Source organism: Botrytis cinerea, chromosome 4 (genome assembly GCF_000143535.2).
Source record: "Botrytis cinerea B05.10 chromosome 4, complete sequence".
NCBI classification, from domain to species: domain Eukaryota; kingdom Fungi; phylum Ascomycota; class Leotiomycetes; order Helotiales; family Sclerotiniaceae; genus Botrytis; species Botrytis cinerea.
This window is the reverse complement of record NC_037313.1, coordinates 151,909-166,378: the sequence shown is the minus strand read 5'-3', so window position 1 is coordinate 166,378 and position 14,470 is coordinate 151,909. Positions and strand designations below refer to the sequence as shown.

The window sequence follows — 14,470 nt, the reverse complement described above, 5'->3', positions numbered from 1 at the left end:
TCCCATGGGGTTAAATTACTCCAAGTAAACAACAGAAAAGGTCCGAATTGCTAAAAGATGATGTACGGTGATTAAACCGCCGGTGTAATATTATTCCAGGTGTGTGTGATTGTGTTGTGGCACAGCCCCTTGTCTTCTCCTCGTCTAATGGAAGGCCCCCCACTTACCCAGGCAGCCTCGCTCGTTTAATATATCTTCATCACATTAAATGGTAAGCCATCACTGTAAAATATCTCAAAGAGGAAGAAATCTAATATCGACGAACGAGGCAACGCGGCGCATTACACTCGCTCCCAGCTTGGTTGCAACAAAAATCAGAATTTTACCATAATATTGATTCTGCCTTGACAGCGACGACGAGAATATTTCTTCCGCACCGAGGAGTCACAAATCAGCAGCAGTAATGTCCATGTTCAAGCGAACTCGGCTTGGTGACTCAATCTCCAAGTATGCTGAATTCTTTGTATATAAAGGCTGGTCTCTGTCCTCAATGTTTCGCACTATTCTTCAACTATACTTTGAGAAGCTTCAAGTTGCGAAAACTCTTCTACATTGGCTCAATCATTGTTTCCAAAGCCTAACACATCATGTTGCTTCCTGCAATCTTCACAATCCTACTGACATTATGTCGTGTACACGCCAAAGATGTCTTCGCCCACTTTTTGGTTCGTGCAACTGGCCCATCTGACATTTGACTCTCAACTAATGTGCTCGATAGGTTGGTAATGTCGCCTCGTGGACCACAGCAAACTGGGTAGCAGATATCCAGCTCGCCCAAGAAGCTCACATTGATGCTTTTGCGCTCAATGTGGGATACGGAGATGGCTCGATTCCCAATTCTCTGGCAAATGCTTTCCTTGCTGCACAAACTACGGGATTCAAGTTGTTCATCTCCTTCGACTATACAGGTTCGATATTCTGGTATATCCTTCTATGTTGATGATTGTGCTAAATATTTGCTTCACTAGGTGGCACTGCTCCTTGGCCAGAAGCCAATGTCATTAGCCTTCTCAATACTTACAAATCAAGCTCTGCTTATTATAAATATCTTGGAAAGCCGTTTGTATCAACTTTCGAGGGGGTTGATAATACCGCCGATTGGACTACAATCAAGGCACAAACTGGCTGCTTCCTAGTGCCAAACTGGTCTTCATTGGGAGCACAAGCGGCGGTTGCCCGTGGAACTGCAGATGGATTGTTCAGTTGGAATGCGTATGTTCACACCTTTGGTAACATCGATTTATTACTAACTTTGAGTAGATGGCCTTGGGGTAATGAAGATATGAACACATATACTGATGCTTCTTACTTTGTATTCTTGAACCAAACAGGCGTCCCTATGCCATACATGATGCCCGTTTCACCTGTCAGTACCCTTCAGATCACAGTCACTATCAATAACTTGATTTTACAATTTACTAACCTCGTTTTTTTATAGTGGTTTTACACAAACTTGCCAAATTACGACAAAAATTGGTTGTGGCGTGGAGATGATTTATGGTTTGAGTAAGACATCTCGCTAAACTACCAGTCATGTTCAAGAGCTAATACAACTTTGAATAGCCGTTGGCAAGAAATTTTGTCCATTGACCCCCAGCCGGAATGGGTACAAATCATCACTTGGAATGATTATGGAGAATCTCATTATATTGGTATGTTCCAATTGCGGTCCCCAGAAGATCACATCCCCTAACTCACAATCACAGGACCTCTACACGAAGAAGAATATGCTTCTGTCTTTGACTCCATACATGGCGATGCTCCATACAATTTCGCCGATAGCATGACTCATGACGCATGGAGACAAACTCTACCCTTTGTGATCGATACCTACAAAAATGGTATTGCTACCGTTAAACAAGAAGTCGTCACAGCTTGGTATCGACTCACTTCCAAAGACAACAGTGCATGCAGTGATGGTGACACGACGGGGAATACTGCCAATCAGTTTCAGATTGAATTTTACCCTACAGATGTTGTCCAAGATAAGATATTCTACTCTGCGGTGCTTGCCGAGGCTGGAACTGTAACTGTTACTGTTGGCGGTGTTGATTTAGGTAAGTTTCGATAGCCTTTGAAGAATTACACCCCCGCAGCATCAAGAATAGAAGGCTAATTCGGACCCGTTTCCTCAATAGGCGCCACTTGGACACATACCCCCTCCGACGCGGTCGGAATATACCACGGAAGTGTAGCCTACGGTTCCCACATTGGAGATGTAATCGTTACAGTGCACACCCCATCCAGCGGTTCAATCATTTTCAAAGGAAATCCCATCGTTAGTAGCTGTTCTACCTGGGACGGCTACACAAATTACAACGCATACACGGGCTTCCAAACCGGTAGTGCTGTAACCGCTACTCCTGCACTTAACATATCAGAACAGGTCTGTATCGCAGGATTTGGAGTGAATAATTTTGCAGGCTTGTGTTCTTTTGCTTGCGGATTGGGCTATTGTCCGGTATGTATCATGAGGAATCTCGTATAGCTTTGGCGAGAAAGCTTAAGATTGGTGCTAATTGAGAGGATAGTATACCGCATGCACATGCACAAATTATGGCCCACAACCGACTCGTCCAACTGCGGCGAATACACCGGGCTATGGTACGATTGGATACCCAGCGCAAGGATTAACTTCAGAATATCAAGGACTTTGCTCTTTCAATTGCTTCTTTGGGTATTGTCCGTAAGTGTAGCACTCTTCTATCATCCTCGATACCCCAGCCGTATGAATATCCCACTAACAACCCTTCCAGACCCGGCGCTTGTGGCACCACAAACTACGGCGTAGTCCCCGAAACCATCTCCCCCTTTCTACCTCCGGCCTGCGTTGGCGGAACCGGCGTCGATAATTTAGGTGGATTGTGCGGATACGCATGTCCTTACGGATACTGTCCAATCCACAGCTGCACATGCACAGCTCAGGGTGTGCTGAATCCACCTCTGCCTGTTATCGATGGAGCTGGTACTGCAGCGCCCGGCTTGGATGATGAGTTGTATGATGGTCTGTGTAATTTCGCTTGTAGTAGGGGGTATTGTCCCGGTGGGGCTTGCGAGTATGTTACTACTACGAGTAATGCGTTGTTGAAGAATGGGACGGGGGTTGTGAATGGAGGGTTTAGAAATGTGACGGTGGGGTTTAATGGTACGGCTGTGGGTACTAGGAGATAAACTTGGTGGAGGAGATGATAGTCGGATGTTAGAGTTCCTGGTTCTGGGACTTGGGAGCTAGAATAGGATATGATGCTAGGAATTTGGAATAGTGGGATATTTGAGAAGGTTTCGTAACATGTTAAGATTGGGATTATGATTTGGATTTGGATTTGGATTTGAGGAAGATTAGTCTATTAGTCGAAATGAACTACCGCGACATTCTATCTGATTGATTTCTCCTTTCATGTCTACTCGGATGAATCATCAACTGAACCATTAAATTCAAAACGCGTTTAGCTTGTATGTTTTGGTTTAAGCTATTGGTATATATAGTGTGAACTCATCTTGGGGATTGGGCATATACATATGTTTCTCGGATAATGAAGCTCGTGATTGGATAATGTCCTTCCCACGATTTTGATGATATCAGCATAAAGTAGTATGCGCTTGGAGCCTTGGCATCTTTACATCTTTACTTGAGGCCATTTAGCGTGTTTTTCTTGAGTGGAAGGGTATTGATTAAGTGGTGAGAGAATATTTCTGCAAGGCTAGTTCTCTTGTGTTTCCGATAGCTGAGTGTTGTACAGTTGTATGGTTGGTTGTGTAGTCTTTAGAGATCTTTCTGTTCTTTGATTTATGCGACGACTTAAAATCCAACCGTAGCTACCTGGGTAATTAAATCAAAGATTTCTTTTCTTTGCGTCTCATGGCACTACATTGGGTTGAGTAGTGTTTTTCATAAATAATCTGCAAATGACGGATATTTGTAGATAATCTATTTAACCCCTCAAGTGCCAACTCAGAACTCCTCGCTTGACAGGGAGTAGTTGATTGGCTAACCAGATGGCCAGAATCACTGGATTTTGAGCAACTCATGATTTTGTTCTGCAATGGAAAAATACATTGCTATCATTTTAATATCAAAATTCAAGTCGATGATTCATTAGCTGCATCTCCATCATTCTCATTCTTTTAGATATCAGAAAGTCAAATACGTATCATTATGTAACTCTTCAATGATATGAGGTTTGAAATGGTATTGAAATAGTCACTTTAATTAACTAGGCTTAACTATTCAAGGTATATTGCACAAAACACATCGACGTCTCATTAATGAAAGTCACAATCCACATTGACAGTCTACAGAATCACACAATCTTTTTTGTTGATAGTTGCTACGGTTTGGCTGCCTACACAGCACAAGAAGGAGACGAAGTTCATCAACTGAAAGGACTAGACGTACCAGTCGTCTTACGACCTAACGGCGAGAACTACTAATTTATCGGTCCTTGTTCATACATTCATGGAGTTATGGAAGGCCAAAGGTGGCCGAAAGATGAATCTGAGCTGCAAGATATCGTTCTTGTTTGAACTTGTTTTAGGCTAAAATATTGGGTTCGAAGATGTGATTCTACGAGTTTGAGATATGGTTTGGTGCGGTGTGATCTGTCTTGAGCACGTGTCCTGGGATTATATTTTATGTATATTGCGTGTGTATCAATTTTGAAGTAATCAAGTTTTCTTTTCATTCTAATGCATGTCATTCTCATTTTGCGGAGTGCTATCACGATTTTTCCGAATGGAACTTCTCTCCTTCTAGTAATATCTCTACAGATCTCATTAACTGATAAAATGTATATATTTTTTCTCTACACTGCACCAATCATATTCATTCTAATCATTAGATTCTATCACTATAGCCAGCGATGGAAGGTTTTTTTTTTCAAAAATTTCTAATGACACTCGCTTATTTCAATCTTCCAGAATGAGGTTAATGACATAACAAAAACATTGTCTACTAATGTCAGAGTAAACTATTTCTCTTCTTCCCCCTTTCTTCTGAATCTCACTTGCTTTCTCCCTCTTAGAATTTACATTCTTCAATATCTACAACCATCTAACCCGTTCCCTCACCCCCGTCTTCCTCGAGCTCCTCATCAACGTATCTCCATCATCAAACCCCATCTCTCCCAGCCCAACAGACTCATTTACCCTCTTCCAAATCCAAGTTTCCTCAACTCAGACCACAAAGATCACAGATTTACATACTTCAGCCAACAATCCAATACCCTTTTATAAAAAGTAAAGATGATCTAGATACCTGGCAAACAACGGAGGTAGATCCACCCATACTATTCAGAGAATTTTCAGGACAGGAATACTGCATTATCTCAGTTCTCCTATATTTACTTCTATCTATGAGTTTAAACAGCTTAAAAATCATGTCTGAGATGATTTGCGAGGATATATATCTAGCTCGATTATATTCAGTACTATGAAAGACGGTGTATACATCCATACAACAAAAGCAACTTGAATTTGACACATCAATCAATACGGAGTATACTACTCCCCTCAATCTGAAAAAAAAAAACCAAAGATTAACTCTGTTACATTCGATGTAAACAACAAGCAATTTCATTAAGAAGAACTAAACTACACTTCATCAACTACCAAATTTCAACTGTCAACTTCCAACATCAACAACATTCCACATCATCACTCTTTACAACTCAAAACCTTCACCAAAAATATACAGTAATTACACCCCCACGATTTCTACCAGCCATCTACCATCAAGTAAGATCGCCCACACATACCCCAATCAGATCACTCAAAACGAATCCATACATACACGCGCAAAGAATGACGTAACCGCATCGATTTTCCGACGCGCGACACTTCACCAGATTCTTGACTTCCATTACCCTAAATATCCATCTCCATATCCATCTACCAGATCACAGAACGAACTAGCACATACTTAAATTAGAGAGTAATAAAGCAGCTAATCCATCTACAAGCAAAATATCCAATACCCCAACCCAAACCCCAACCAGATAATCCATTACTAATTAGCAATTCCAGCTAGGGCGTATAATATTACCCATCCGAATCTCAATTAGATAACTAGGTTTATATCTATCCATTAGATTCAGGTGAATACTTTTACTTATAAGTTGCAGAGGAAATAATGAGACAAGATAAAATAAGCTTTACAGATAATTTGTAGGATAGACAGAGTAGAATCTTCACTGATAAAGTATAGTACTTGTAGAGTAGAGTAGAGTAGATTCTCTATCTGCAGATTCTCTATTTATAGGCGCAGATTCTTTTTGTATAAGCCTTTTTTTTCTTTCTTGTGGATCTATCTGTTCATCTATCTATTTGTATGTGTATATATATATACATATATACATATACATACACACGCAATTCACACGCAATTCACACACAATTCACACCAACTTCCCAGCTAGCAAGCAAGCAAGCAAGCAAGCACAAAACAAGCTAACTAACCGAATCCCTCACTCTCTCCCTCCCCCAATCTCCCCTAATCTTCCCAACCCCGCATCCAAATCCAAATCCAAATCCAAATCCAAACAACATCAAACGCATATCCCACCATCACAACATCCCAGCTCCTTATTAAATCAGATTCATAATTTCATGTATTAACAAACATCCTCCACCTGTATAACAATAACAATAACAATAACAATAACATAATATAATACGATATTTTAGATATCCAAGATTTGGTTTTGATTCAGCTATCTATCTATGTATGTATATCTATATAATATTGTATTTCCATCTCGATGTATTTAATCATATATATATATATATGTGTGTGTGTGTGTGTGTTTACACACAATAGATTGATTCATCTACGATGCTATATTATACTGTATTAGAAAACACACATCTACCCACCTACCTAGCTACGCCACTCTTCTCTCCTCCGCCCACATGATAACTAAAGTATTTCCTCGCTCTCACATTCCTCCCCTCCCTCCTTCCAACCCCCCCAATCAAAGTATCCTATCCTATCCACCCTCCACCCCGAAATCTCCTCATGTCAAAGAATCCCCCCATACATACATACATACATACATACAACGAGTAATAATGATTTCAAATTCTTTCACATTCATGGTATCTACAAGCTAGCAATCCACTCACTAACTCATTTATAACATCCATCATACATACATACTCATCATACATACATGTACATCATACCCATCCATATGTAACCAAGTAAGCACCCAAGCAACCAATCAACCAATCCAGAAGCAAAAGCAAAAATCCCACCCACCATCCCGCATATCTTCCTATATCCATGCAAACAATGCAAACAAAGCATGCAACAATCGCCAACATGTCGGGTATCGCGTGTAAATCTAGATATCTGTCGACTGAGAATATGTACCCATCTATCTCCCAACATTCAAATATGTACTTGCGCACTCTATTTCTCAATTTCTCTTTCGCTCGTTCAACCCTAACCATCTTCTCTGCTCGACACGGTATTTCGTTGTTTCCCAACTAACTGATCTAAACTCGTAACTCCATCCCATCAGCAGCAAAGACGCACCACGAATGAATGTGACTAAACCCCCACCGCAGCCCTCGCCTCTCTAATAATCCTCTCCAGATTTTCACCTCCATCCTCTACCCTCACCGTCGTCGTGCGTTCGGGATGTTTTCCGCATCTCCGCGGTTTACTCGGTTTACCCCTCCAACACCCATCGACGCCCTCTCTTCCCTTACCCCCAAAATTTCCTTTCATCCCGCAATATTCTCGCTCTAGAGGTCCCGTCTCCATGAACTCTCGGATATGCATCCAGAGTTCACAGCGACCTTTACCACAATGCTTACACATATTCTCGGTGGATTTTGTGAATGCGTATTCGAGGTCATTGGGTCCAACGCGGCGGGTGTTGAGAGGGAGAGCAGTGCCGTGGATGGCGCGGTAGATGAGATACGTATGGCGAGAAGTGAGAGCGAGACATGTGGCATCGATAGGGTCTAGATGGGAAAAGATTTCCAACTTGAGTTCGTTTGGTAGAGTGGGGAGAGTGATTTTCTCGACTTCTTCATCGACGGCCTCTTCATCTTGTTCCTGCATTTCCAGAGCTTGAGAGAGAGATTGAGAGGCTTGGAGAAGATGAGAAGGCATCGACATGGGTACGAGACTTAATCTTCTTGTGATTTCCGGACTTGGCACGATGGATAATCGACGAGTCATCTCGGGGGTGACTTCAAATTTCCAATCACTTTCTTCCTCTATATCTCCATCCATATCACCATCTTCAAAATCCGAAGATGCTCCAGAAGAATTCTCAGTATCGGTATTGGGAAGACTCTCCAGATCTGCAGTCTGTGAAGCCGGGGAATCTAAACCTAGGCCAGGAATAGATGACGAAGTAGCCGTAGTAAATGGAGAATAAGTCATGAGATCTCTCAACTTGGATTCTAGACCCGTTTCAGAGGATTCAGGGTCCGAGCTTGTGGTTCCCCTTGGAGATGTGTGGGGAGACATGGTGAATTTTCTTGTGGGAAAGATGGGGTAATATGATGTGGTGAACTTGATGGATCGTTTGATCTCGGAATGATGTGTGTGATTTTGCTACACAGATTTGTTTGATGAGGTTTCAAACTCGTCAAGATGTATATGTAACTTGATTGAAGAAGATCGATGATTCAAAAAGCGGTGTTATCTAGTATTCGAGTTAGCAAACAATCAAGTTTATCCAAAGATTGACTCACTCTTCCTACCCAATATCACTCCAGGGGCGACGATATCATCAATCCTCGTATGTATATATCTCCTGATTCCCAACTCTCGTGATCGCTATTTCGTATTGAAACTTTAAACTCGTGGTAATTTCCACAAAGTAAACTCTTTCTATAACGTACAGTCGTCCGTGGTACGATTCGTCGCGTGTCCAATCTACACAACAAGTATTTCTTCCTTTCGCATATAAAATTTCTCGCTTGAAAACCCTTTCTTTCGTTTCGTCGTTCAGTCTTTCAGTCGTCTACTCGTCTTATCGTCAATGGCTGAATGGTTCAATGGTATGTATATAAAGAAGTTTAAGGTATCAAAAATTACCACCACCAAAAACCAGACATGACCTAACTATTTAGTATCCGCCCACCCCGGAGTCTCCCACGCACCATTTTAGCCCGGAACCCTTTTACCATGAATCTAACTGGGACCCAACATCTGATTAACCACTAAGGACCCTTCTTGCGGTGAAAAACCGGAGCCCCCATTTGCCTTCCACCCTTTTCTTCACTCAGGTTGACCCACTATTGATCTCACTAAAAGCGGATTGAAACCTGATAGCGTAATTGATCCGAGGCTTTGAAAGGGGAATCGTGGGATCTGTGAACGAGATCCGTGACTCGGAAGGACATGACTCGATGATTAGGTAATCTCAGTGTTATGTTTTCCCATTAGAATACTTGAGTAAGGGGTTATGGAGAACCTTGAAAAAATGATGTCAAGACGGCGTCTATTTTTGTACAGAGTATGTTATCTGCTGGCGATGAAGTAGCAAATCTATATGCTAGCCGGGTAGACCAAAGTAGATGATGTAAGGCAATGCAACGCCGATAATGTAAGGCAGAGAGGACTCACCGACACTTTTCCGAGCTAATGATACGATACCATCCTTTCGGAATAGTATCGTACATATTGAAGGTGCAGCTGCTCCTAGTCTGCCACCCAGAGTTGTTTGGGAAACAGATTTAAAGATCACACCACCACATCTGAGCGTGCCAAAATAGCTACTTTCTTATCTTGTTGTCATGTAGACCAATCAACAAAAGCAGTTCATACATCATGATGAGTAAGAGTACATACATCAGACAATTAACCAGCCGATTCGATACTCATCACATCCAATACCACCTCAACCAACATAACATGATCAAATACTAAAAGGGAGACGTGAAATGAATGAAATGGTACAATTGGATCGCATAAGCCGCCAGAGATCATCGAATTTACATCATATCAATCAAACTTGTCTCCTGCCAGGATTTCTTCCACTGACAACAAACGGTCGATCGAATTCCATCATCTCAATTGCGACTGGAGCGCAAAGGGTGCGAATCATATACCCCATACCCCAAGTTCTCAATGTATATCCCCCATTCTTCCCCACTCGAAAATCTGCAACCTTCCATCTATCGTCTACCTCTGATATATTGCCCTTAACCATTATATCCACCAAACGAATCATTCATATTGCTCAATCTCTATCCTCTGATCCCCATCCCCATATCGTAACCTCTCACCCTACAACGCAATCCAAATCACACTGATAACCACATCCAGACCCTTATTCTCACCACCCTCATACTTGAAACTCCACATGCCATCCGTCTTCTCGTTCCAATAAGCTCCCGTCGCACTGTGCATTCCCCTCCTTCCTACGTGGGGTTTACCATCTGTACTCTTTGCATCTCCTTGTGCATCACTTGTTGTTACTTTCGCATCGTCTGTTGTTTCTTCTGTGGTTGTTGGAGGCGATGCCTTGGATTTGTTGAGCGAAGAGGTAGGTACTAGATGTTGAATGATGGTGGAATTGACTGCGTATTTGAAAGATGGAGAACTGCCAGTTGAGGGTGTAGATTCGGAGATGAGAGATTTGAGAATCGAGTTCTGTGGGAAGAAGCGATTAGATAGTTACTCATATTGCTGCGGCGGCTTTGTTATCTTTGTAGGGGGAAGGCTTGTATACGTACGATGATGGTAGTATTCCAAGATTCGGTCTTGCTGTGTTCATAGAACTCTGTACTTCCAAGTGCATTCTGACAGGCCTATTTTATCGCTCTCAGTATGCCATCCAGCAAAAAGAACACCACCGACAAAATGTATGTTGGCAGGTATCTAACAAACTCACATCACTTGCGATTTGTCTCAATCTGGTGTATGAAATTGGCTGGACGATACAATCAGTGACATCTTCTTTCACCACACCCCCTCCCAATTCAATCTCGAATAGAAACTTACAGGAGTGGCCATATTTGCGGCGTCTGTGGTATATGATGTAATGGTATAGTATGTTGCTCGAATGGACTTGCGGTCAGAATCTCATGTGTCAGTGTTGTTGAATCTTTCCCTTTGCTTTATTATGATTGCGAGGCTTAAGCTTTGATTTCCCTACCAGGCACGCCAGGGCAACATAACACAAACAAGGAGCTAGCTATCCGGTTTCTAGTGAACGTGTTGCATCGCCGTTGATTGGTCAAGTGTGATAGTCCTGCAAAGCTTCAAGCATTGGCCAATGATATTACGTCGGTAGAAACGTGTTAGAGAGTGGGGCCCATCTCATCTCATTTATGAATTCAGCCCAGAAGAAAGTAAATGTGAAGGTTCGTAACTTTCTGAATGATCTTCCAGTGCAACTTCCAGCTTTCTTCATAAATTCACAACTTTGGAATCATTGTCTTGAAAGAGTTTTCGCTCACGGAGTCTGCGAAATCGAGTACGAATAACTGCCACGAGGAAGAAGAATTTGCAAAGCGACTTTAGTGGTATCATCTTGTAGCACGGTTTTTGGTCGAAGCAAGTGATTGAATCGGGTGTCTTAAACATTTGATCCTTATCGTCATACCTCATACACACAATCCGCACACAGAATCTTATTCCATTCAAGATGTCGAGTCAACCACTTCTTCAAACTGCGCCTGGTTAGTCCTCTCAATTCTCATCTCTCCAAGAATGTTCCGCAGAATGCACAAACTCCCAGCTTGCGCAAGCTCCAACTGCCCATTCCAACTTTCAACTCCCACCCAACCTCCCCAAACTAACCTCTCCCCTTTCACAGGAAAACGCATCGCCCTCCCCACGCGCGTCGAGCCCAAAGTCTTCTTCGCCAACGAGCGCACCTTTCTCTCCTGGCTCAACTTCACCGTTATCCTCGGCGCCCTCGCAATCGGCATGTTGAATTTTGGCGATCGTCCTGCCTTTATCTCCGCTTCCATCTTCACAGTCATCTCTATGTTGACAATGGGATATGCGTTATATACTTATCACTGGCGTGCGAAGAGTATTAGATTGAGAGGACAGGGAGGATTTGATGATCGGGTTGGTCCGACTGTGTTGGCTTTGGTGTTGTTGATGGCAGTTGTGGTGAACTTTATTTTGAGAATTGTCTATGGGAGGGATTGAATAGGAGTAGAACAGAGAAAGATGGAGGGGAAATGAGGAATATGAGAAGGGGAGGGCTTGTGGTTGTGATTGTGATTGTGCTTGGAAAGGGGATAGATAGTGAAGGATGTGAGCAAGCGAGAATACGGGGAAGACAATGGGATGAGATTCGAGGACATATTACTGATGAAGGAGAACGTCGCATTGGTGAACGATACATAATTACCACTTCCAGACCTGCAGCAGATCAACTGCATGTATGTATATTGGACTTTCGCAGGAAAATGTAGTTAGTCATTGAACTGAGAGCGAGCTTGTTTAGATTGGGAAAGCCGGGTGTAATTATATCACTAAATAGTGATCACTAGTCGTAGCTAGTTGTAGCTGGCATGTCATATATATGTGTGTATATTTTTGGGTTTGAATTAGCAGGCTGGGCTAAAGCTTCTATCTCATGTGTTGGTGCATCGCTGAGCGTGCACTGATTGTATGCATCCCCGCTGATATCACTATCATCTTGCTACCCTTGAAAGCAAGTATTGGGGTATCTCCATCTATGAATATTTCCTCCCGGGTCCATAAAACGCCAAGTTCCTTTTCAATTACGTTGCATCCATTTGCTCATAGTATATATAATACACCTTTTCTCTTTTCTAGCCATGCGATGAACTCGGTCAAGTCAAAGCATTAGTTTGCTCTCTGAAAATTTCAATTAGTTACTATGCGATACGAATGCAGTTCAGATGAAGTGGTTATACATACCCATACATCTTCCTCAGACTTTCAATCCTAACTCGAGATAGATAGAGAGTAAAAGTAGGCACAGCTCGAATCTTAGGTCTATCTTCTGCCTCGAGTACTCTCTCAAATGGAGTTTTCATGGTTTCAAAAGCTTCCTCTTCTTCTTCTCCGTCCTTCATCTCTGTATCTCCATCTTTCTCATCTCCAGTCTTCTCGACTTCAGCATTATTACTCGAGATCGTAGCAGTCAATTCTCCAACAACATTATATTGAAACCATTTCGCGCCAGTCTTTGCCAATTCCCGCTTAGCTATCTCTGCAATAGTTATGAGCTTGCCTGCAACAGGGGCTTTGGCAGATAAAAGCACGACATGGGGCGCTGGATCCGAGAAGGAAAAGGTACTAAGGATCGAGAGGATACGCGAGGCTTTCTTTTGGATCTGCGAGGAGGAAAGAATAGATAATTCGGTTGTTCGGTGGGTGTGGGTTAGATCATGAGGGGCGGGGATTTGACGCTGCCCTCCGAGCTTGGAGGGTGCTGTGGTGACTGGGGTGGAAGAGGAAGGGTCATTGTGTGCTCGATCTTGAGTGCCGGGTGCAGCAGAGGAGGATTGGTGAGAAGATATTTTGGGAATGGTTGTAGCTGCTCTTGCTTTTTTCGAGGGCCGATCTTGTTCTTGAAAGATGGAGGGGAAATTTCCTTTGTCTCTTGAGGCACCCTCTGCTAGTTCGCGTTTGCGCTTTTGATTCTCTCGAAATTCGTGCCCGGCGTCGTCTCTGCGAGCTGCGCCCTTGGTTCGTGCCATTCTTATCCTTAGCAGTATTGAGATTTGAAGTTGTGTTGTAATGTCTTCTTGAGTATGAAGATCAAGGTGAAAGTTCCAAGCTTGCAAGATGAGAAAAAGTGTGGTGGCTTGGAGTAAAGCAGTAAAGAGATGAATGTGCGAGGGTCGCTAATGGAATGAAAAGAAACCATATAATAAAGAGTGAAGATATTATGTGTTTACCTTTCGAGAGAAGACTCTGGAAATATTACCTCGACATCTTGAGAAGACTCCGGTTGAAGCATCATCCTCCAGCCTTGGGTAAATTTTGGGCAGCTTTTGGAGAGCATCGGAGGTCGGAAGATTTTGAAGAACCAATCAAAAGGCTATAGTTGAGCCTTTCACTGACAAGTAGCAGAGCGGCCGCATCCGCCGCGTCCTCATAGTTTCTAGACCTAGAGAGACTTCTCGATAGAAATGTATTCCCGTCATTCATAACCCATTGAAACTTTTCAATCATGTTGTATTCCTTCATCCATTCATCCTTTCATCCCTTCATCCCTTCATCTTCATACAGGAACCCGAAATTCATCGGGAAGTCCACAACTGTTTGTCCTGCAGATGTTGTAGAATCGACTCTGCAAGGCTAAACAAAATATCCCGATTCGTTGGGTTCGCAGTGACATTGTCCTGTCATGAAGAGGCGCACCATTTCTTCACACCGAGTATTACATGGATACAGCTACAGATTAGTTTGGTCTTTATCATCATCGGCGCTTGGTCAATCTGAAATAGATAAGCACATAAGCTTTCCCCCTCATCAAAAAGATGAGTGGGGGTTTTATCGCGGCATTGTCTC

The 14,470-nt window shown here is 42.6% G+C and overlaps 5 protein-coding genes across 5 annotated transcripts; 2 read left to right on the top strand and 3 right to left on the bottom strand.

Annotated features, from left to right (window-relative positions):
• Positions 1-520: 520 nt before the first annotated feature.
• On the top strand, positions 521-3,372 carry BCIN_04g00420 (hypothetical protein). Its single transcript, XM_024692315.1, has 10 exons — positions 521-665; positions 719-908; positions 969-1,212; positions 1,261-1,366; positions 1,439-1,506; positions 1,564-1,652; positions 1,707-2,057; positions 2,139-2,461; positions 2,532-2,686; positions 2,757-3,372. The coding sequence occupies exons 1-10, from the start codon at positions 588-590 to the stop codon at positions 3,169-3,171; spliced, it is 2,019 nt and encodes a 672-aa protein (XP_024548090.1). The 5' UTR covers positions 521-587; the 3' UTR covers positions 3,172-3,372.
• Positions 3,373-7,066: 3,694 nt separating this feature from the next.
• Positions 7,067-9,062, bottom strand: BCIN_04g00410 (hypothetical protein). The gene is made up of 2 exons (XM_024692314.1): positions 8,710-9,062; positions 7,067-8,660 (listed from the first exon to the last, which is right to left on the bottom strand). Exon 2 carries the CDS (start codon positions 8,480-8,482, stop codon positions 7,550-7,552), a length of 933 nt encoding a protein of 310 aa, XP_024548089.1. The 5' UTR covers positions 8,483-8,660; positions 8,710-9,062; the 3' UTR covers positions 7,067-7,549.
• A 732-nt stretch (positions 9,063-9,794) lies between these two features.
• On the bottom strand, positions 9,795-11,192 carry BCIN_04g00400 (hypothetical protein). Its single transcript, XM_001545256.2, has 4 exons — positions 10,967-11,192; positions 10,857-10,895; positions 10,699-10,773; positions 9,795-10,615 (listed from the first exon to the last, which is right to left on the bottom strand). The coding sequence occupies exons 1-4, from the start codon at positions 10,976-10,978 to the stop codon at positions 10,250-10,252; spliced, it is 492 nt and encodes a 163-aa protein (XP_001545306.1). The 5' UTR covers positions 10,979-11,192; the 3' UTR covers positions 9,795-10,249.
• Positions 11,193-11,298: 106 nt separating this feature from the next.
• Positions 11,299-12,496, top strand: Bcvtc1. The gene is made up of 2 exons (XM_001545255.2): positions 11,299-11,646; positions 11,784-12,496. The coding sequence occupies exons 1-2, from the start codon at positions 11,613-11,615 to the stop codon at positions 12,125-12,127; spliced, it is 378 nt and encodes a 125-aa protein (XP_001545305.1). The 5' UTR covers positions 11,299-11,612; the 3' UTR covers positions 12,128-12,496.
• BCIN_04g00380 (hypothetical protein) lies at positions 12,497-14,036 on the bottom strand. Its single transcript, XM_001554425.2, has 2 exons — positions 12,869-14,036; positions 12,497-12,805 (listed from the first exon to the last, which is right to left on the bottom strand). The coding sequence occupies exons 1-2, from the start codon at positions 13,651-13,653 to the stop codon at positions 12,781-12,783; spliced, it is 810 nt and encodes a 269-aa protein (XP_001554475.1). The 5' UTR covers positions 13,654-14,036; the 3' UTR covers positions 12,497-12,780.
• Positions 14,037-14,470: the final 434 nt, after the last annotated feature.

What these genes read in the sequence shown, in the direction of transcription:
- BCIN_04g00420 (XM_024692315.1), top strand. Translation starts at nt 588, where the DNA reads ATGTTGCTTCCTGCAATCTTCACAATCCTACTGACATTATGTCGTGTA. An exon ending in GGATTGTTCAGTTGGAATGC is followed by an intron (nt 1,213 to 1,260) that starts GTATGTTCACAC and finishes AACTTTGAGTAG; the next exon opens with ATGGCCTTGGGGTAATGAAG. An exon ending in TGGAGAATCTCATTATATTG is followed by an intron (nt 1,653 to 1,706) that starts GTATGTTCCAAT and finishes TCACAATCACAG; the next exon opens with GACCTCTACACGAAGAAGAA.
- BCIN_04g00410 (XM_024692314.1), bottom strand. Translation starts at nt 8,482, where the DNA reads ATGTCTCCCCACACATCTCCAAGGGGAACCACAAGCTCGGACCCTGAA.
- Bcvtc1 (XM_001545255.2), top strand. Translation starts at nt 11,613, where the DNA reads ATGTCGAGTCAACCACTTCTTCAAACTGCGCCTG. An exon ending in ACTTCTTCAAACTGCGCCTG is followed by an intron (nt 11,647 to 11,783) that starts GTTAGTCCTCTC and finishes CCCCTTTCACAG; the next exon opens with GAAAACGCATCGCCCTCCCC.
- BCIN_04g00400 (XM_001545256.2), bottom strand. An exon ending in TGAGACAAATCGCAAGTGAT is followed by an intron (nt 10,774 to 10,856) that starts GTGAGTTTGTTA and finishes GCGATAAAATAG; the next exon opens with GCCTGTCAGAATGCACTTGG. An exon ending in CTTGGAATACTACCATCATC is followed by an intron (nt 10,616 to 10,698) that starts GTACGTATACAA and finishes TTCTTCCCACAG; the next exon opens with AACTCGATTCTCAAATCTCT.
- BCIN_04g00380 (XM_001554425.2), bottom strand. Translation starts at nt 13,653, where the DNA reads ATGGCACGAACCAAGGGCGCAGCTCGCAGAGACGACGCCGGGCACGAA. An exon ending in AGTCTGAGGAAGATGTATGG is followed by an intron (nt 12,806 to 12,868) that starts GTATGTATAACC and finishes TGAAATTTTCAG; the next exon opens with AGAGCAAACTAATGCTTTGA.